We start from the raw sequence: 23,159 nt of genomic DNA, 5'->3' as shown, positions 1-23,159 counted from the left end.
CAACCGCGGCAGTCTTCACTGCCACGACATATTCTTCAACCGCGGCAGTCTTCACTATCGCGACACATCTTTCAACCGCGACAGTCCCTACTGTCGCGGCACCTTCTTCAACCGTGGCAGTCTCCATTGTCGCGGCCAAAAGGAAATTTCCAATGCCTCTCTTTTGACTCTGTCGACATCTATTCCTGGTTCATCTACTGCAATCACTTCTGATATGTTACCAGTGAAGTCATGGGTCAGTCCCGACTTGTCAAAATTTAAGATCATAATGACGGATCGCCTTAGTCCTTTACCTGATGATCGAGGTAGAATTCCAGTCAAAGAACGCTTGGGTCCGATGAATGAACCCCAAATAGATTCTTATATTGGGGGTCGTAAATATCCTCCTATTAGGACGAAGCAATCCCAAGAAGGAAAAACTCTGATTTCCTCTCGTTTAAGGCCTGTAAAGATTTCATGCCCGCAAGGGGGTGGATCTAAAAATATAACCTTGGATCGCTCAGAGGCGACGACAAGTCGTCCTGGATACGTTAACAAGGTTTAAACACAAAAACAGAAGATAGGATGCTCTGGTCACCATGCTACCGAGCTGTACTATCAAACTAAAAGGACTGTTCGAGAAACAAGTCCTCATTGTATATATGAAAAACTTATCAAAGCAGTGTTGTCTAAATGCAGCTGCTTTAAAGCCATTCCGTCGAAAGTTTCTGTGTTCCAGAGACTTTCTACCGAAATGTTAAAGCCCAAATCGAGACGTTTCAGCAAGAAGCTTGCTATTCAAGATGATGAATTCCCTGAAATCACCATCAACATGGCTGATAAAGGAAAATCTAAGCAGCATTCAAGTGAATCAAATCCCGACTTTTCCCCGGAAGGAAAAGTCAATTTAAAAATTACTTAACGGATGTATCGACTCCAGTCAAGAGCCATCAGACGTAGGGATTACAAGAAAATGCATGAAGGAATGTCCTCGGATGATGAACTTTCGGACACTTGTTCTGCGATTGCTTCGAATGATACAATATCTAGCACGGGGCAAGCCAGAAAAGTGTTCACAATCACTCCTGATAAATTTGCTCAAATGCTTCAAGAAGCTCTAGCCAAGCAACGTGAAGAAATTATAGCTGAGATAAAGATGGAGATGGAGTTGGCTATCCAACAAATAAGAGAATTGCTAGCTCAACGGCCTCAACCTCCTGAGTCCAGTCAGCGAGCTGAATCCCCCCGCCACACTCAGAATGTTATAGATGACAGCTAGCGATCCAGAAGTGGATGAAGTCATTATGGCTGATACACCTCCCAATGATAATAACACTGGAGGTGGTTCAACGGATCCTCCCAACAACAATATCGGGGGTGGTTCAATTACACCTCTTAATAACACTGGGGGTGGCTCAATTATTTCTGCTCAATATCACTCAAAGAGAGATGAAAATAAGGACAAGAAAATGCAAGACCTTGAAAACAAAGGTAATGCTTTGATGTCCGCTCAGGAAGTAAAGAAGACGGGTATTCTGTGTCCCTATCCAAGAGAATGGGATTCAATACTATACCCGACAAAATTTAATCTGATTAACTTCACACCATTTGATGGGAAAGGCTCGCCTACTCAGCACTTGATTTATTTCAAGTCACATTTGGGAGTGATCTCTGGAAACGAGGCTTTGATGGTCCGGTCATTCGTTGGCACCCTTCGTGAGCCCGCCTTCGATTGGTATCGACGTCTTAAGCCAGGGAGCATCAATTGCTGGGATAACATGGAAAGTTTATTCCTCAGTAATTTCTTCGATGATGACACCGAAGTGTCAATCAGAACCCTTCTGGATGAGAAGCAAAAAGACGGAGAGTCAGTTGATAATTTTATCAAGCGCTTTCGCAACAAGGTAATGAATTGCAGAGATCCTGTTACAGAGGAGTTCATCCTGCAAACATGCCACAATAATCTCTCCATCGATATCCTGGAAGCCCTAGGGGTCGTACCATCCAAAACTTGGAAAGATTTAAAAATGCGCGGTGAACAAGCTGAACACTTTCTTAAAAGAAAGAAAGTTGAGATAAGCCAACCGACGATATCTGCAATTGCTGTGAACGCGACTCTCGATCCGAAATTTTAAAAGGAGTATTCTTTCGAAGATGATGAAGCTCCAACCATCTTGAAATACCTCCTTGCCAACGACAACATCGAGCTACCACCTATTAAAGATCAGGAGGAAGCTAAGAGGATTACGGATCCAAACTACTGTGCATATCACAGGAGGATTCTTCATCCCACCAAGGTTTGCTTTGGACTCAAAAATAAAATCCAAACCTTAATTGACTCCGGCGTCATAACGGCGTAACAAGCCAAGTAAAGACGACTCATACTCCATTGGGTACATGAGTATAAACTATTTTCCCTTACTCCGAAGAGTGTACGAGTATAAACTGCTTCTCCAGGCACTCCAAAGGGTATACGAGTATAAACTGTTTCCCGAACCTCCGACCGATATAAGAGGTTAAAATTTGCTTCCTTAAATTGCACGCTCCAATAATGTAACCAAATGTGATTAGACTCAGGTTCACCTAAAAGCTGGGGGTGGATACGAGGTTATCATGGCTGAATACGAAGGCAGGAACCAAGACCTAATTTTGTATTAAGAACAGCAACATTGTTCACAAACGAGAAGTTCCTAAAAAAGTACTATCCCTAGTACATTCAGGGTAACCTATTTAACGAGAAGTTCCTGGAGAATACTATATATGGCATTCTTAAGGATAACCCGAAACTAACTGATTATTCAAGGTGAAAACCAATCATCTGAATAATCCACTCTTAATCATGATAAAAATGATTAAGGACCTCCCGATGTAGCTATTTAATCATATCCAAAATGATTAAAACCCCCCTATTGTGATTTTCAGAGCACTCTTTCATTGAGATGAGATTCAATGACTTCATCAAGTTAATCTTCCTTCACGAAACTCTGAAATCCTTCAAGGATGAAGCATGTCCCATTCGCTTTTTCTTCATCCGATTCTTGGTTGGTTTCAATCGTCGGGATCAATTTCACCAACTCCCACTGTGACTTTCCAAGCACTCTTTCGTTGAGATAAAATTCAATGACCTCATCGGGTCAGACTTTCCTCACGAAACTCCTACGGTCTAATTGTGGGGTACTTGATGATTCACAGTCCTCTACCATAAAATTCATCACCGATCAAATCAACTGATAATGGGCCCACCAAAATGCTTCGTGGTTAAATCCACCCAGACTCCCGCTGTGTCCGAGCCTTTAACACTCCAACTGTTGAGCTCTGACACAACACCCAAAATTTCAATCCATGATATTTGGCAAACCCCTTTTCATTTTAAAGTCTTGTCACTGGTTACCAAAAACCTCTTCTGAGTGATTTGTGTAAATCTACATTCCTACTGTTATTTGTACCTCCACTCCCCCCATTTGGTCAAACCTTTAAACAGTTAGGACCAAAACCAAAATCCCCTCTCGATTCCTTCCATGAATGAGAGGTCCACAAATTGAATGATCAAACCTTTTAATAGTTAGGATCGTCTCAAATCCCTTTCGGTCAAACCTTTAAACAGTTAGGACCAAAGTCAAAATCCCCTCTTGATTCCTTCCATGAACGAGAGGTCCACAAATTGAACGATCAAACCTTTTAACAGTTAGGATCATCTCAAATCCCTTTCGGTCAAACCTTTAAACAGTTAGGACCAAAGTCAAAATCCCCTCTCGATTCCTTCCATAAACGAGAGGTCCACAAATTGAACGATCAAACCTTTTAACAGTTAGGATCGTCTCAAATCCCCATTTGGTCAAACCTTTAAACAGTCAGGACCAAAGCTAAAGTCCCCTCTCGATTCCTTCCATGAACGAGAGGTCCACAAATTGAACGATCAAACCTTTTAACAGTTAGGATCGTCTCAAATTCCCATTTGGTCAAACATTTAAACAGTTAGGACTAAAGCCAAAATCCCCTCTCGATTCCTTCCATGAACGAGAGGTCCACAAATTGAACGATCAAATCTTTAAACAGTTAGGATCATCTCAAACCCCCACTCGGTCAAACATTTAAACAGTTAGGACCAAAATCGGAATCACCTCTCGACAAATGAAATGTTTTCACACATTCTCCTCTCAACCAAACCTTTAAACAGTTAGGGGCGAAGTTAGAATGTCATCTCGATAAACGAGAAATTCACCTTCAGTTTGGGTAGTCAAACCTTCCAACTGTAACGAGAAATTCACCTTCAGTTTGGGTAGTCAAACCTTCCAACTGTTAGGGTTATCAAAATCTTTCAGATTCTCGGAGTGGAGATCCCAAACCTTCCAACTGTTAGGGTTATCAAAATCTTTCAGATTCTCGGAGTGGAGATCCCACTCTTAGTTTTACCTTTTCGGATTCTTGAAGTGGAGATCCCACTTTGAGTTTCTTTTGCAGCAGAAGATAGAATATAAAATTCTTCCTTCCAGCATCGGGTTCATCTCTACCAACAAAAAAAGAGACCAGAAGATAGAATATAAAATTCTTCCTCTTCATCTTTGGGTTCATCTCTACCAACAAAAAAGAGACCAAGAGAGAGAATATAAAATTCTTCCTCTCCGATTTTGGGTTTATCTCTACCAACAAACAAGAGACCAGGAGATAGAATATGAGGTAGAATATAAAATTCTTCCTCTCAATCATCGGGTTCATCTCTACCAACAAAAAAGAGACCAAGATACTCTAATAGGTACACGAGTCTAAACTGTTTCCCTACCCTCAACAGGAAGTTTCTGAAGAATATCACTCAGAATATTCTTAGGGATAACCTGATTACCTCCCAATGGGTATATAAGGTTAAACTATTTCCTGAACACTCCGATAAGGTATATGAGTATAAACTATTCCTCCGTTCTCCAACACCAGTTTTAGTTCAAGATTTCGACAACGGTCAAGCGACAAACACAACACCAGAATTTTTTTAGCTATTCTACAAAGCACTGAGTAGACTAAAAGATGAAGAAATCAAGAGTTAAAGCTATCTATAGGTTCTTTTACACGATTTCCTCAACTAAGTATTGAAGGGGTTAGAAATTAAACCTATCTTATCCAAAGTGTCCCAGACTCCTCTATAAAAGAACGAGTCTGAGATACTTTAGAGGGGGTATCTGTAGACGTCTAAAAATACCTATAGATATGAATATCCCTATCTAAGTCAAAAGGGATCATCCAAAGCTAAAAGAAGCAAAGGAACAGGTGAAACAACATAGAAGAACAATATGAACACCCGTGACAAGGAACACTGACGCGCATAGGCGTGGCAGTGAAAGGTGTTGTGCACACAAATAGAGTGTTGCACCTTTGGGAAGTTGTAGAGATCTTCGATAGATTTCTAACACATCTTGGATCATCTCATTCCGAGATCGGACGAGGGAGTTAGAGCCAAAATACTCGAGATAACGCAAACTACCTCAGAGGTGCGCGGCAGTGTACACTGACGCGCATAGGCGCAGCAGTGGAGAGTGACGCACAAGTAAACAGAGTGACGCGCCTATGGGAGGTTGTATATCTATTCATTATCTTTCCAACGCATCTTGGATCACCTCATTCTGAGATCGGACGAGGGAGTTAGAGCCGAAATACCCGAGACAACGCAAACTCCCTCAGAGGTGCGCGGCAGTGTACACTGACGCGCATAGGTGCGGCAGTGGAAAGTGACGCACACACAAACAGAGTGACACACTAATAGAAGGTTGTATATCTCTTCTTTAGCTTTCCAACGCATCTTGGATTACCTTATTCTGACATCGGACGAGGGAGTAAGAGCCAAAATATCCGAGATAACGCAAACGGTCTCGGTAGTGCGCGTCAGCAGCGACTGCCGCGGTAATGTCTCGCACATTTAAGACATGATATAATCCAAATCTAAAGAATTTCAAAAGACAAAAGTTATATATCTCTTCGTCAGCTTTCCAACGCATCTTAGATCACCTTATTCCGATATCGGATGAAGAAGTTAAAGCTAAAATACCCAAGAGGTACGCGGCAGTGGTAACTGCCACGGTAATACGCACCACCGTACACTGCCGCGCCCACTGAGAAGCTAAAAACGTTATTTTTAATAGTTTTCTTAAGTTTTGTGCGGCCCACATGGCTTATTAACTGCTGGGGGTCACTTATGAACGTGGGGGAAGCAGTTACGAGCGAAAATCATGCCCACTACCCACAAAAATCATGACATTTAAAGAGTTTAAAGTCGTGGGATGGCGGTTACAAACTAGAGGGGAACCACTCCTTTGACCGTGCCAGCGGCGACTGCCGCGCCAAAGGAATTTCTTCAGCCGCGTTACCTATGGCTGTCGCGCCAAAGTCACTTCTTCAGCCGCGTCACCCCTGGCTGCCGCGCCCAAAGGGACAGTTACTGATCGGTTATTTTCTTCAGTTATCATCCAAGAAGGCTATAAATACCCCCTAGGGCCATCATTGAGAGGGGGCCAGACAGGGAGAGCAATTAAGGCAGAGAGACTTGAGCTTTTGGTAAATTAGAGCAAGAGAGAGAGTCTTCATTCTTCACAAACATCCTCAAGAAGCTTTTGGCGATTCCTAGAGATCTAAGCTCTGACTTGATCTTTAGAAGAGTGAACATCTTACATCGATAAGATATTCGCTTCAAATTCTTACTTCGATAAACGAAAGAAGAATCCCCAAAACCTTCACGATTCAACTAGAATCTGTGATTTGGTGGTCCACGGGTTAACGCACCCCCGGCACAGGCAAAGATCCCACAAAAGCAGGAGTTGATAAACAATTTCTGTGTTATTTTCTAGAGAGTTATAATTTTCTGTTTGTTGTGTAAGAGAGGTCTTATAAAAAGACCATTTCTTTTTGAATTTGTTGTAATCGACTAAAGATATAATGAATTCCATGAGAGGTCTTATAAAAAGACCATTTCTTTTTGAATTTGTTGTAATCGACTAAAGATATAATGAATTCCATAATGAAACCAACTTTCGACGAAAACAGTTGCCTGTCTCTTCTGAGCTTGTTCTAGTTATCCCATTTTCAACAAGATCCCATAGATCTTGTGATTTAAAGAGAGTCTTCATCTTGACACTCCAGAATTCATAGGAATCACCTTTGAAAATGGGAATTTGAGATTGAGAAACATTTACTGCAGAACCGTTTGATGCCATCTTGCTACTGGAATGAACACCGAAGCCTAGGTTGCAACCTGACTCTGATACCAAAATGAAAGAAGTTAACAGAGCAAGAAAGCAGATGATATGTGAGAGGAAAAATTCCTAATCTTATTGATCTGAACTTTGCCTTATATAGGCTTACATAAGAAACATTATTCATAAACTACTTGGCCAAAAAATCAGGAAATAAATTAACTAACAAATCTTCTAGCTGTGACTTGCTAACAACTTCAACAACTACTAAATCTCCTTTTGATTTGAAAACTAACAGACTTTGAATCATTCTCCAATAGAGCATAGTCCAGTGAATGCTCACATCGACAAGAGCTGCATGAACAAATAGTTTTTTTATCCATCAAAGTAAGCCTCACCTTCATTAATCTATGAAGTAATCCAACACAGAGATCTCTTGCCTTCATCTCTGTTTAAATGCATTATGGTACTCAATAGTAAGGGTGCTAAACCATATCCGTTAGGATACGGATATGGTTACACAAATTTATAACCGATAGGATATGGTTACAGATATGGTTTTGTAGTGAAATATCCGTATCCGTATCTGAAATATCCGAATATATATTAATCATACTCTTACGATAGTTTTGACTCTTAGATTATGGATTTGTGGTTAATTTTGATGATCAATATGTCTAATCTTAACTTTTCAGTTATAATGAAGATATTAACGAACTCTTTTGTATCACATGAACTATATTTTTCTCAATACTATCTACTTTTCTAATATCTATTTTGTATCCGTATGCATATCCGCTTATATATCCGCATGTATATCCATAACCGTATCCGATTTTAGCGGATATGGTTATAAATTTTTCTTACCGAGATATATCCGTATCCAAGATGGGTAAGCGGATATGGATATGATAAGCATCATATCCGAGCCGTATCCAGACCGAATGCACCCCTACAGTCATTAGCATTTGTATAAACTAGCATTTCTATAAACATTCGTTGCACATGCTTGACATTTGGTTATTTGAAGCCCAGCCTAAAAATTATGGAAATAACTTGGCCCATAAAATAGGCCATTAGAAATTCAAACTCTAAACAGCCCAGTAACTATGTAAACCAAAGTCTAACTAGTAATTATATCCCCTATTGTTTCATTACTTTACACTTGTATACCCATATTTGTATTTAGTAGCAAAAAACACCCAAAGGTATTTTAAACTTGCACTTATATACCCTCAATTGTTTTTGGTAGCACTTATATATTCTAAAGTTGTTCAAATTTATATTTAAATACCCTAAAATTTGTAAATCTGGCATTTGATTAATACCCTAATGATACGAGTTGTCGTGCGAGCACCTTTGATCGCGGAATTATCAAAGGTAGGTTGAGGAGAAAACAATAAGAACACAAGAATAACTCAGGTTTTGGGCGAAGGAAAATACATTCTCTAGATTATGAGTATGCACTTTACAATCTCTCACAATCTCACTCTAGAATTGAAGAACAAGCTCTCCAAATCTCAATTACAATCTAATCTCTCTTGATTAAACTCTCTGATTGTTTTAAACCCTAAAACAATCCCTTATATAGGTGTACAAATGAGAGTGGCAAAGTGGTAAATAACCAAGCCCAACCCAAACAGGAAAACGCGTAAATAGAGTCCTTAATGAATCTGGAAAGCTCCGATGAGTTGACTCATGAACAGTTATGAGTCGACTCATGACCTCATATGAGTCGACTCATAACTGATGAGTCGACTGGTCAGAGACGTTTTGCTAACATGGCTTGGTTTCGTGAGTCGACTCATGACAGGCATGAGTCGACTCAACCTGATGAGTCGACTCATGTACATGTATGAGTCGACTCACAAGCTGAAATCCGGATTCTTCGAATCTGCTGCTCGTAGTCTCGTTCCACGCTTCCACCTGCGTTCTACTGTACTGTTTTACACCCCTATGCTCATGCTATCATGAGAATCATCTATCCTCAAGCTCCCATGAGGATCGCTAAGCTCCCGAAGAGAAGATACACCCGTATCATGGGTCCCCTCTTTAGGAACTTGAAGTGCCGTTCAAGTTAGAACTTTTGCTGAGGAAACTCTCGAGCTCCTCCATATTTTCTGCACCATCTGGCCCTGCTAGGAACCTGGTCTCAACGTCCGATCGGAAACATCTCATCCATCCCGCGTCTCGTCGTAATCACCTTTCGCCCCAAGTTGCAATCCTTTATCGATGGCTTTTCTGGAAGTCTAATGCACAACGAGACAAACTTCTTGCTTGCATTCACTAGTCTCTTCACTCGCGTCACCGTCCCCAAGCTTGCCTCCCTCGGAAGAGATGCCGAATGAAATATGAACTTTTCACCATCCTCAGTGAAGGTGTACTTCTGAACCCGCCTCTCGTAGATCGCATATCTATCCCATAAGTACGGATTGCCCAGTATAATCTGACAAACATCCAATAGAACGACATCGCATGTGACCTCGTAAATATATGACTCGTGGAGCGTAAATCTGACAGTGCATTGATCAACTACACTCAGTTTCTCCTCCTTCTGAATCCACCCCAATGGATATGGCTTCGGATGCTTGACCGTCTTCAGACCCAGCTTCTGAACCAATACCTCAGATATCAAATTCTTCTTGTTGCCCGAATCAACAATGATATCAACCAAACTGGTCTTCACTTGCAACTTAAGAACAAAGAATTGCTCTCTCGGGTCGTCGTCCTCTTTCGTGGTCTGCTTCCCCGCCATAAGGTTAAGACTGCTGTTGGGCTCTGTCATCCCCGGGACTTCTTTCGGACCTTGAGCTATCATGTATGCTTTTTCCTCCTCCTTCTTCTTCAACCCTCTTGGCTTGAGATAAGGATACTTCTCCCAGCACCGATCAGCTGTGTGCCTGTCTTCTCGCAGTGACTACAAATCAGCCCTGCCTTTCCTGGACCACCCTTCTTCTCCTCCTTAGATTGAGAACCACTAGACTCACCTCCCGTCTGTTTGGAGTCTCTCTTAGCCTCGTTGCCCTTCTTTTGCTTGCCCTCGAGGGCAATAGCCTTCACGCTCACCTTTGTAATTGATTCTACCGTGAATAGCTTTATCTCCTTTCGGATGTAATTGCTCAATCCCGCCATATACTTCATAAACACGGAATATTCCTCTGTCGTAATGTTGAGAACCATCGCCTACTGCTAAAACTCCGTGGTGTATTCTTGAATGGTTTGATTGACCATTTGGCACAAGCCGTACCACTTGTACCAACGCTCTTCAAAGAATCCCACCGGGTAGAACTGCTTCCTCAGTAACTCCTTGAACTTGTTCCACGACACTGCCTTCTTCTCCTGCTTGCAGTAGGATTTTCACTACGTCAACGCGTGTCCTGAAAGCTTCAAAGTCATGAACACAATCTTTTCTTTTGACGAATAGCCATAAAGAGTAAAATACGTCTCCATCCGCTCGATCCAGTTATCAAGCCTCTCGACGTCAACACTCCCATCATAAACAGGAATCTCCACCTTGAAGTCAATCTTCAGGTTCTGATAAGAATTCTTACCCCCTTGATGCAATACAGCCTTAATGGTCTCCTCCTCCTCGTCGGAATCTGAATCTACTCTCTCCACATCGGACTCAACAATTTTCTTCGAAGAAGATTCACCTTGTTTGCCACCTCCATGGATAAGACTGACGAGTTGTGTGAGAGTCAAACCTATCATCTCGATCTGCTTCTCCAATGCATCAATCCTCATGGAATTATCTCCTTCAGCCATCTTCTTCCTCCTTAAAACCTGGACTCCTTCCAATGAAATAAGGATCTCGCCAAGCTTCTTGTATTACGATCGAGTCAGAACCATACACAGGATGCCCTCTTCGCAGGATCTGCTCGCTCTGATATCAACTTGATACGAGTTGCCGTGCGAGCACATTTGATTGCAAAATTATCAAAGGTGGATTGAGGAGAAAACAATAAGAACACAAGAATAACTTAAGTTTTGAGCGAAGGAAAAGACCTTCTCTAGATTATGAGTATGCACTTTATAATCTCTCATAATCTCACTCTAGAATTGAAGAACAAGCTCTCCAAATCTCAGTTACAATCTAATTTCTCTTGATTAAACTCTCTGATTGTTTTAAACCCTAAAACAATCCCTTATATATGTGTACAAACGACGGTGGCAAAGTAGTAAATAACTAAGCCCAACCCAAACAGGAAAATGCGTAAATAGAGTCCTTAATGAATCTGGAAAGCTCCGATGAGTCGACTCATGAACAGTTATGAGTCGACAAATGACCTCATATGAGTCGACTCATAACTGATGAGTCGACTGGTCAAAGACGTTTTGCTAGCAGGGCTTGGTTTCATGAGTCGACTCATGATAGGCATGAGTCGACTCAACCTGATGAGTCGACTCATGTACATGTATGAGTCGACTCACAGGCTGAAATCTGGATTCTTCGAATTGCTGCTCGTCGTCTCGTTCCACGCTTCCACCTGCGTTCCAATGTACTGTTTTACACCCCTATTCTCATGCTATCATGAGAATAATCTATCCTCAAGCTCCCATGAGGATCGCTAAGCTTCCGAAGAGAAAATACACCCGTATCACCTAAAGTTTTTAAAACTTGCACTTACATACTCTCAAAGTTATGCGCAAGTTTTAAAAACCCTAAGATATTTAAGTGCTAGTTCTAAAAACTTTAGTGTATTCCAGTGCCCCCAAAAAAACAAGAATATATAAGTGAAAATTTAGAAAACTTTAGAGTATTTTTTGCTATCAAATATAAAGTCAGGACATAACTAAAAAGTTGGGAAACAATAGGGCGTATAAATGCTATTTAGCCTAAACCAAAAGCAGCAAGAATCAAGCCAAAGTGGCCTTTGCCAAAAAAAAAGGACAACCAAACTCAAGCCACTAATTAAACCCTACCCACCTGATATATAATTGCCTAGATAGCACTTAAATACCTTATACTTTCACTCCTATAACATTTATATACCCTCGGTTATACTTTGTAGTATTTATATACTCTTAATTGGTAAAAATTAGCACTTTAATACCTTATATTTTGTAAATGTGAAAATTTTCATTCGAAAGTTCACGTATAAGATTCATATGTTAATTTTGAAGCTTTCTAGCCATCAATATTTATTAATTACTATTAAACCTATCCAAATTCTAATTTAAATACATCATAATTGTATTTTAAAAATGGAATTTTAAAACATTTAACAATGAATTCAATAAGCTTAATAGAGAAAAAACTATAGGAATAACATATAAATATTATATGAGAACTTTTTTTAAAAAGAATTGTGGTGTTAATATGAGAATTTTGACCAACCCAGAATATGTAAATGCTATGAAATAAAACTGAGAGTATATAAGTGCTAACAACATGAAACTATAAGGTATTTAAGAGCCATTTAGCCTATAAATTTAAAAAACAAATCTTTTTCTTATTCTGAGGAATCCAAGCTTCTATAAAATGCATCATCGTGTTCATTGAACTGTGTGCTCAAAGCATTTTCTCTCTCTTCTTTCTCTTTCTCTTTCTCTCTCTAGAAACAGAGGAGGAGGAAGAAAACGTATGGAGAACGCGAAGACGACGAAATTGATAAACCTTTTCTATTGTGAAGAGTCCGAGGAGCTCGCCCGCAAGGTCGCCGCTGAATCCGACGCCATTACTCTTCAGTCAATCTCTTGGAGGTCTTCCTTCTTTGCTTAAAAGAGCTCCTTCTTCAGTCTTAAAGTTTGGATTTTGAGTCGCTTTTGACTATAAAGTTTTGATTTTGGTCATGTTGACTGGAAAAGTATTGATTTTTTTTAGCTATATCAGTAGACCCATTCTAGAAATTGATCAAAATTTCACTATACTTTAAACAAGTAAAAGTAACAATAGTTTCTAATTGTTTTTTTACGGCTTTTTTTCCTTGAAATCAATATGGATGTTCTGAAAAAACCACCTTTGATTGTCAATTTATACATAGAATACCTTTAAGTGGATTTTTGTTGCAATCAACCACCTAGACACATTTTTTTAATAGTCACCTGGACACACTTTTAATTCCTGTTTTTATTGATTTTGATGTAATAATTAGTGTCAAAAACCAAGTCAATTACCAAAAGAATTAACTGAAAAGTGGGCCCAGCCGGTTGATTGCGACAAAAAAAAACCCTTTAAAAATAGTTTTATGTATACATTGACAATTAAAGGTGGTTTCTGTGGAATGATCCTATTTTAAAGGTGATTTCTAGGATAAAACCCTTATTATTATTATTGAAAGGTAGGGCTAAGAGTAAGAATCAAGTACATTATTTAGTTTAGTGAAAATTTTAATAGAAGACCTTAAGATTTTACAGCGCAACTACTATACAAACCTACTGTAACTCAGCTTAAGTATGAATCTCCATATTACTTGCAAAAATCAGACAGTAAAGGGAAAGACACGTCGTAGATGGTAGTTCATTTTCTCTCTTTTAAACAGAAACCGGTTTTGCGATGTCTTGAATCAGGATTTAGTCCTTTTGGTAAGCTCACAGATGGGTGACATGAAATTTAGTATAAGTACATTGAATATTTTGATCGTTGTATTTTTGTCCACTGTTGTTAAGAATGTTTGTTCTCAGGATAATTCAAAGTAAGTTGCATGGGTACTTCATTAAAGGGGATATATCCACAATCCTTATAAGTGGATACTTGGATATTTGATGGATACTTTTAAAAGTCTATACAATTTTTTTTAACTTATCACAGATAAATAAAAAATCATAAGTGATGTGTTTAAGACAGTTGAAAATCTAATGCATGGATTGTTTTTATCAGAACTTCAGTTGACTTGTAGATGCTTATCATGCTTTTATATTATTGTGTATTTTTGGACCGCTAACAGCTTAAAAGTCTATGCTGCCGATTCTCGTTTTACCGATGATGTACCATACCCTATATCTTTAGGGTATGCCGTATCTTATGGTAGCTGCCTACTTATACTGTATTGTATCAGACACCCCTGTCTGCAAGAGCAACCTTATTATTGACAGTTTGACACACATACTAATATGCTAATAGTTTCATTATTTGTTCGGGCACTAATTAGATGAATAGAAACAGTCACTCAATTATGTATTCTTATTGCTGTTCTGTAGTTCTTCATAAAAAAGATTCACTTACCATATTACCAATAAGATCTCTATTAAACCTGTAAGTTGGGAAAGTGTAATAATAAATAAAATATTCTAGAACTTTGAGAACTTCTGACCGTATAATTTTTGGTATGTGTTCTCAGGCACATACCACACAAATAGGGTAGGTGATAACATGTTTCATCCGCTAACATTGCTAATTTGCTTTCTATTTGGTTAAAAATCTGTTAGGATGTACATGTATCGATGTGCTTGCACACTGCGCCACACATGATGACAGTTCATAGATATTTCAGACGCGCACTCACAGAAGGAGATTGTTGCCATGTGTCTGCTTATAGACTTTCGGTGCACTTTTGTATAGATTAAATGACAAATTTTGTTGAAATAGACTGAAAGGGGTAAATTGGGTAGCGTGTAATGAAAACAATTTGATCAAGAGATACAAATGTCAGTTCTAAGAAATCCCTTACATCTTTACAAAACATTGATGCCCTATATACTTAAAGGCCCTTATGCTTGAAATTTTACTAATTATCTTGCATCTTGCTTATGTCAATTACATCATGAGTTCTGATGAAAATATTGAATGTGAAAGATGACACTTGCATAATAAACCTTTTAGATTAGATATACATTATTTTCTTTTTTATTTCCTTTTTTCATTGAGTGGAGCGGTTCTTTCATCATTTACCTTGGGGAAACTAATGCAACAATTTTTTGTTGACAGGAGCTTTGCAGATGGGTTTCCTAATCTTTTTATCAACAATGCCCAAGATATAAGGGGACAGCACGTCGCCTTTTTAGCCTCTTTCAGCTCTCCTGCAGTCATATTCGAGCAGATATCAGTAATATTTGCATTGCCGAAACTCTTCATAGCATCCTTCACATTAGTTTTGCCGTTCTTTCCAACCGGTTCTTTTGAACGAATGGAGGAAGAAGGAGATGTTGCAACTGCATTTACTATGGCGAGGATATTGTCGATGGTGCCCAAATCGAGAGGTGGTCCAACTAGTTTGGTCATATATGACATTCATGCTTTACAGGTTGGTTTGCTTCAGTAAGTCCGTGTTGAATTTTTTGCATTGTTTATTCTTTCTTGGCATACCATTTTTAAGGCTCACTAATTGCAGAGCTACCCCCAATCTTCAATTTTAGAATAATAGACCCCCAATAAACAAATCAACAACTTTGTTGGATATGATGAGTAAAAAGTTGAATATTTTGTTGATATTTTTACAGTGCAGATAAACATTAGTCTATTAAAGTGATGATTTGTTAATTTGTGGGGTATTTTTCTCCAAAGTTGACGACTTGGTGGGTAGTGTTGCAAACACACATGATTTTAGGGTATGTAAGCAAAAAAGCCCCTTTTCTTAAAGGATTCAATCCGTAATTCTTCCATCTAGTTATGTGTGCTTAACTATGACGGCTATACGTAGATTTTGTTGCTGATATTATTTACTATTAGTAGTTTGTCATCTTGGACGGCTTACTCATTTACTTCAGGATTTCTAATTTGGTTGATTTGATGTTATTGTAGATGCTGGGGATTTGTGCGATGCCCCCATCCTTTTTCCTAAAAAAGAATTTTTTTTGAAAAATATTATATCAAAGTGGCAGATGCTAAGCTGTCTGTCCGTTGAGTAGAAAATGATGTAATAACTTTTAGTTCTTTGAATTTCTGATGGTATTCCTGTCACAAGTTAGGAAACCATAGTTCACAGGTGTTCTGTGAAAATACGTGCTAACTTCCACTTATATGGAGCTAATAATAATAATAATTGAGGACAAGTGTAAATGAAATAGGATTTTGCTACTAACCCTTGGTTCATGATTGGGTCTCATAAAGGGCAACTGCTTTATATGGGACTCTTATTTAAAATAATATGTCAGAGACTTGAGAGTTTTCTTTTCTATAATAAAAGCTTAATCCTAAAACTTTCCACAACACAATCCGAAACCTTATCACTTTTACTATTTTGTATAGTTATCTTCTTTGTTATGTGTTGTACTTCCAATCCTAACAATATTTTTGTGATTTGCCCAGGAAAGATTTTACTTTGGGGATGATGTTTTGCCTTGCTTTGAAACCGGTATCCCTTTGTTGTTGCGGCGTCTTTGTCAACTTCCTGATGCCAATAATGTGTGTATACTCTTTAGTAGTTTTCTATCGCTGGAAGATTAGCATTTATCTGCTGTAATCTTGTAATCATACTTTGAATCTTTCTTCAGATAACTATAGCATTTCCAGATGATGGAGCATGGAAGCGGTTTCACAAGCAGTTGCAGCATTTTCCCATGGTTAGTTATAGAGTTTAGAAACACCGAATATATGTAGTTTTTTAGGTAAATTTCACATATCCCCCATTGTTTGGCTCATTTTGAGAAAATCCCGGTCTTTGGAAATGTTACTTAACCCCCACTAGAACATGTTGTCGCGCGCCTATGCGGAAGCGTGCTCGCTCACCAAACAAGTCGTAAGCACGGGAGAAGAATAACCAATCACACACGAGCACAATCCAAAACTGAAATAGGACAGATCAATCACAAACACAGAGGTATACGTGGTTCGACAATTTACTTACGTCCACAGGGAGAGGATGAGGAGATTCCACTAAATCAAGGAGAGTACAAATGGTTACAATCTCACAAAACTCACAAACTAACCCTCACCAAAGCTCTCAACTTGCTCACAATATCTCCCTCTCACAATGCTCAAAAAGTCTCTCTAATCTCTGATTATAACTGTCCTCTTTTTGATGATCCTAATCTCTTCTAAGGCGTTCTATATATATAGAAAACCTAAAACCAAAACAGACTAGGAATTCTATAATAAAAAACAAAACAAATTAGGAATCCTAATAACCTGTTATCAAAACAGATTAAGAATCATGTTACCAAAATAGATTAGGAATCCTAATAATCTGTTACCAAAATAGATTCGGAACCTGCTATCCAATAATTCTTCACATCGGCGAAGTATTCTCAAAACTGAGCCGACACCAACATGAGCACAAATGCGTCATCTCACCAAATTCGGCTACACCAATGTGGTTGTCTACGTATCCTCTCACAAGGGATCAAGTCACCCGTAGTTCATCCAAATGAACGTCAACGACCTCAACAATCACGAATGTGCAATAAGTTTTGACAATGATCAAACTTGTTGTTCGGAACCACCTTAGTGAGCATATCCGTTGGATTATCCTTTGTGTGGACCTTCACAATCTCTACATCGCCATCTTTAAGAACATTTCGAACGAAGTGATAACGAACGTCAATGTGCTTCCTCCTCGCATGAAAAGCTTGATTCTTCGTCAAATAGATAACACTCATACTATCACAATGAATAATAACAGACCGCTGTGATATACCAGTTCCTCCAAAAATTCTCGAAGTCAAATAGCCTCCTTCACAGCCTCTGTTATCATCATATACTCTGCCTCCGTCGTAGACAAAGCCACCGCAGACTGTAAGGTGCATCTCCAATACACTGACGTACGGGTCAAAGTGAACACATACCCCGTCGTAGATCGATGCTTATCCAAATCTTCGGTATAATCTGAATCAACATAACCAATACACAACTGCCCACCTGTAGTATTCCGCTCATAAACCAAACCAACATTGAGCGTACCTCGAATGTATCTCAAAATCCATCTCACGACGTCCTAATGACCCATTCCTGGATCGTGTATGTATCTTGAAACCATGCTCACCGCCTGTGATAAATCTGGCCTCATACATACCATCGCGTATATCAAGCTCCCAACCGCGCTCGCATATGGAGTCTTCGACATTAACTCTCGGTCTTCAACTGTCTTCGGTGAGAGGTCAGCTGAAAGCTTCAAATGAGCTTCCAAAGGTACACTAACTGGTTTCGTATTCACGCTAACATAAAATCACTGTAGAACCTTCTTCAAATAAGCCACCCGTGTCAAACAAATTATGTTATTCTCTTTGTCTCTATCAATTTTCATCCTCAAAATACGCTTAGCCTCACCCAAATTCTTCATCTCAAATTCCTTTGAAAGCTGTGCCTTCAACTCATCTATATAAGACCTGAAAATGGAGGCAATCAACAAGTCATCAACATAGAGCAACAAATAAATGTACGCACCTCCTTTCAACTTGCAAAAATACACGTAAGGATCAAACTGGCTCTAAGTGTACGAATGACCAAGCATAAAACCATCGAATCGTCTATCCCACTATCGAGGAGATTGTTTCAAACCGTATAGCGATTTCTTCAACCTGCAAATCAGGTTTTCCTTCCCTGCAGCTCGGAATCCCAATGGCTGAGTCATATATATTTCTTCATCAAGATCACCATGAAGAGATATTGTCTTCACATCCAACTGATCTAACTCTAATCCATATTGTGCCACCAAAGCTAGCAAAATCCGAATCGAAGAATGTTTCACCACCGGAGAGAAAACCTCATTATAATCAATATCTTCCTCCTGTACATAGCCCTTCGCAACCAATCTAGCCTTGAACCTCAATGGAGTGCCCTCAACGCCCTCCTTCTTCGTGTATACCCACTTGTAACCAATTACCTTCCGCCTTTTTGGAAGTTCAATAAGCTCCCATGTATCGTTCTTGTGAAGAGAGTTCATCTCCTCCTGCATAGCCACCTGCCACGAATCAGCCTCCGAACTTTGCTCGGCCTCTCTGAATGTAGTAGGCACCAACTCATCGATACTCTCCACCGGAAGTGCATATGTAACTATTGTGTCGGTATACCGTGCTGGCATCCATATGTCTCTCATCTGTCTCCGAACCGTAATAGAATCCTGAACCCGAGTCGCCGGTCACTGATCCTACACAACTGTACCCGTATCCTCCTCGTCGCTGTCGTGCTCGTCTAGCGTCACCTCAGTCGGCACTCTAATGAATACGGTACCATCTGGATAATGTGGAGCTGCATCGATCTTCATCACTTGCGATATTTCCTCCGTCGGGTCGCTTTCCATCTGATGAGAGCTAGGAAGCTTCAAGATAGAAGCCTCATCGAACGTGACGTTTCTACTCAACACAATCTTCCTATCAACTGGATCCCAAAGCTTGTATCCCTTAACACCGCGCTTGAATCCTACAAATATGGCCTTGCTAGCTCGAGGTTCTAACTTATCAGTCTTCACATGATAGTATGCATGACACCCAAATACCTTGAGCTGATCATAATCGTGTGCTAACTCTCCCAACCACATTTCCACGGGGGTCTTCCCCTCAATCGCAGATGAATGCATCATGTTAATGAGGTGGCTCGCATATGAAAATACCTCAACCCAAAAGATCTTCTCCAAACCACTATGCACCAACAAACATCGTATCTTCTCCGACAAAGACCGATTTAACCTCTCTGTCACCCTATTCTGCTGCGGTATATGACTAACTGTGAAGTGTCTCTCTATGCCCTCGTCTCGACATAGCTGTTGAAAGGGGTCTGATATGTACTCATCACCGTTGTCGGATTGTAACGTCTTGATCTTTCTCACAGTCTGTAGTTTCAATCTCTTCTTCCACTCCACAAATATAATTAGGACTTCACTCTTCTTCGCCATGGTGTACACCCAACAACACCTAGAATAATCATCAACAAACGTGACAAACCAATGTCTACCACCAAGTGATGCAGTTTTGGTGGGACCCCAAACATCTGTGTGCACATAATCCATGATGTCCCTCGTCCTATGAATAGTTGTCCCGAACTTCACCTTTGTCTTCTTGTCAAGAACACAGTGCTCACAGAACTCAACTTTTCCACTCTTTGCTCCTTGCACAGCACCTGCAGTGACTTCTCTCCTGTGTGTTCCAATTTGTAATGCCAAAGTCTGCTAATGTTCGCCTCTGAAATAGGTGAAGCAACCTGGCCAATCATTGTTCTCCCCTTCAGATAATACAACTTTCGACTACGGACTCCCTTCATCACCACCAAAAATCCATTAGTAACCTTTGCTACAGCATCCTCAAAGATCACCTTGAATCCTTTCGCCTCTAAAGCTCCAATTGAGATAAGATTCTTCTTCAACTAAGGAACAAATCTCATCTTCTTTAATTCACGGACTACTCCATCGTGCATCCGAATCCTCACAGTACTTATCCCACAAATATCACAGGATTGATCATTTCTCATGACAACAACACCCCCATCGAGTCTCTCAAATGATGAAAACCAATCTCGCCTAGAAGTCACATGATAAGTAGCGTCAGAATCAAGCATCCAATCTGATGCATCCAAGTGGGTCACCTCTGGAGTAATCAATAGAGAAAAGCTCGAATCATCGTAATCATCGCTTTTCGCAACATTCACCTCATTGGCCTTCGGGTCATTCTTCTTGCTATTCTCCTTCTCCTTGATCTTTGGACAATCTTTCTTCCAATATCACTGCTCCTTACAGAATGCACATTAGTTCTTTCCTAGCTGGTGACGACCTCTTAACTTTGACCTTCCTCTATTACCATCTTTTGGATATGAGCTTCTACCTCTCGTCGACAAGGCCTCTCCTGAAGTACTAGCGCAGGAAGTCTCTTTGTCCTTCCTCTTCAAATCATAGTTTGTCAAAGCATTAGTAACTTCACTATAGCTGATAGAAGACCTCTCATTCAACAAAGTGAGCACAAATGTATCATACTTCTCATCTGGTAAGGGGCCCAACAAAATAATCGTCTTGTACTCATCCGATATCTTCTCATCAACATTCGCCAAGTCCGGTAACAACTTAGTGTAGTTGTTCACATGAGCCGCTAATGAGGTGTCTCGGGACATCTGAAATCTGAACAATCTTTGCAGCAAGTGCAAACAGTTCTCAACACTCTTCGTAAGATGCTTATTGTTAAGAATCTCCCACATCTTCATTGCAGACGTCACCCCAATCACATCATACTTCAGCTCCTGTTCCAAACAGGACCTGATCACCCCACAAACGTTTCTATTTATTTTTTCCCATATCGCCTCCTCGTATTTTGGTGGCCTCTCATGGACCATGATGGTCTCTTTCTAATTTTGAGTATTGAGAGCGTCCTGTACGTCGTTCATCTACAAATCAAAATTGATTTTGCCGTCATATTTAACCACACTAATTTTAGTGTTCTGAAAACCAATTTGAATTGTATCCGTCATCTTGCTGCTTTCACCAACTTCTTCACCCATACTCGCAAACTCCAAATTGTAAAGAAAAATTCAAACTTTGAAAGAAATAAGAAATTACTCAAGTGAACCCTAGATTGGATTCCAAATAGAACTCCTAACCACACGAGGAAAGCGAGATCTTCAACGATAACTTCAAATCCTATCTCCACCGAAGCCTAGAACTCCAAGAACCAAGCTTTCACAACGAATCTTCCTCCACCTAATGTCAAAATCCTAAATCTGAAATCTGAGCTCTGATACAAATTGCCACGCGTCTATGCGGAAGCGTGCTCGCTCACCAAACAAGTCGTAAGCACGTGAGAAGAATAACCAATCACACACAAGCACAATCCAAAACTAAAATACGACAGATCAATCATAAACACAAAGATATATGTGGTTCGGTAATTTGCCTAAGTCCACGAGGAGAGGATGAGGAGATTCCACTAAATCAAGGAGAGTACAAAGGGTTACAATCTCACAAAACTCACAAACTAACCCTCACTAAAGCTCTCAACTTGCTTACAATATCTCCCTCTCACAATGCTCAAAAAGTTTCTCTAATCTCTCATTACCACATTGAATCAAACCCCCCCCCCCCCTCTCTATTCCCAAACAAAAAAACACCAAAAAGCGCGCACACACACACCTTCTAGCATTTAGACATTATTTTATTTTAAAAAACCCCCATAAACTTTCGATATTATTTTCAGGAAACCCCCATAACTTTTGGTGAAGTTTAAGAAAAAAACCCCATTAAGCCGTGAGGGGGTTTATTGAAAATTGCAAACATTTGGTTGGTTTTGTGACTCACCCAAAACTTTTTCTTTTGGCGGCAGGTTTAAGTTACATTTTTTAAGTTAAGAGGGTTATATCATAATGGGGCATAATGTAGGGGGCTATGTGAAATTTAGCAGTTTTAAGTTTTAACTATGCATTTATTTTTATTTTTTCAGATATCTAGATAATGCAGATTAAGCTTACAAATTACACATATTTCAACTGTCAGGTAGTGTGTGCAAAGGTGCGGGAAGGCGATAAGAGGATAGTGCGACTAAAGGAGGGGAATCCTGAAGGTCAGCATGTTGTCATTGTCGACGATTTGGTTCAATCTGGAAGCACACTTATCGAGTGTAAGGTAAGCAAAACACTACTAAGGCTTGAAAATCTCTGGTTCATAATTGAGTTTGACCTTGGATGATATGCTATTCTGAGATATCATCTTTGCTATTCTAGGCAGATTTATGGTCTTTGCAGTTTTCGATGTGATGTTAGCTGTTCTTCCGGAAAAATTATATTAAAAAACACGTAAAGATTTTTAGTCTGTGATTTCATTGATCTTGGGTTGTTTGGCCTTTCTGTACATAATAATGTATTTAATTTTATTTCTTTTGGGTTATTTGTGCTTGAATACCCTGAAGTTTACCTAATTTTGATATCCTAAAGTTTTTTTTCCCAAAAGTCGAAACAATATAACTTTCATACCCTTAGAATGACTTAACAAGAGGTATCGTTTTGTGCGTGTGTGTGTGTGGAACATTAGGGCATTTTTTGGGCAAATATCACAGCATAATGTAGTGTAAACTTTTGGGGGTGTTTAAAGTGCGAATAACCCTTTCTAACTAAATCTTCCTTCTATCACTGCAATCTAAGAACTGATTCTATTCCTCAGAAACTTTTGGCTGCTCACGGTGCTTCCAAAGTCAGCGCCTATGTGACTCATGGCGTGT

At 39.6% G+C, this 23,159-nt stretch overlaps 1 protein-coding gene across 1 annotated transcript in view; it reads left to right on the top strand.

The window, feature by feature from the left end:
• LOC109850782 (ribose-phosphate pyrophosphokinase 4-like) overlaps positions 12,628 to 23,159 on the top strand; it is an 11,086-nt gene continuing 554 nt past the window's right edge. The window contains 6 exon segments of the mRNA XM_020420855.1: positions 12,628 to 12,857; positions 15,022 to 15,337; positions 16,342 to 16,437; positions 16,527 to 16,595; positions 22,439 to 22,567; positions 23,102 to 23,155. Coding sequence (XP_020276444.1) covers positions 12,739 to 12,857; positions 15,022 to 15,337; positions 16,342 to 16,437; positions 16,527 to 16,595; positions 22,439 to 22,567; positions 23,102 to 23,155 — 783 coding nt within the window. The 5' untranslated portion in view covers positions 12,628 to 12,738.

This window comes from Asparagus officinalis, chromosome 7 (assembly GCF_001876935.1).
Source record: "Asparagus officinalis chromosome 7, Aspof.V1, whole genome shotgun sequence".
NCBI lineage: Eukaryota > Viridiplantae > Streptophyta > Magnoliopsida > Asparagales > Asparagaceae > Asparagus > Asparagus officinalis.
Note: the sequence above shows the minus strand (reverse complement) of the source record. Positions and strands in the feature narration are given on the sequence as shown.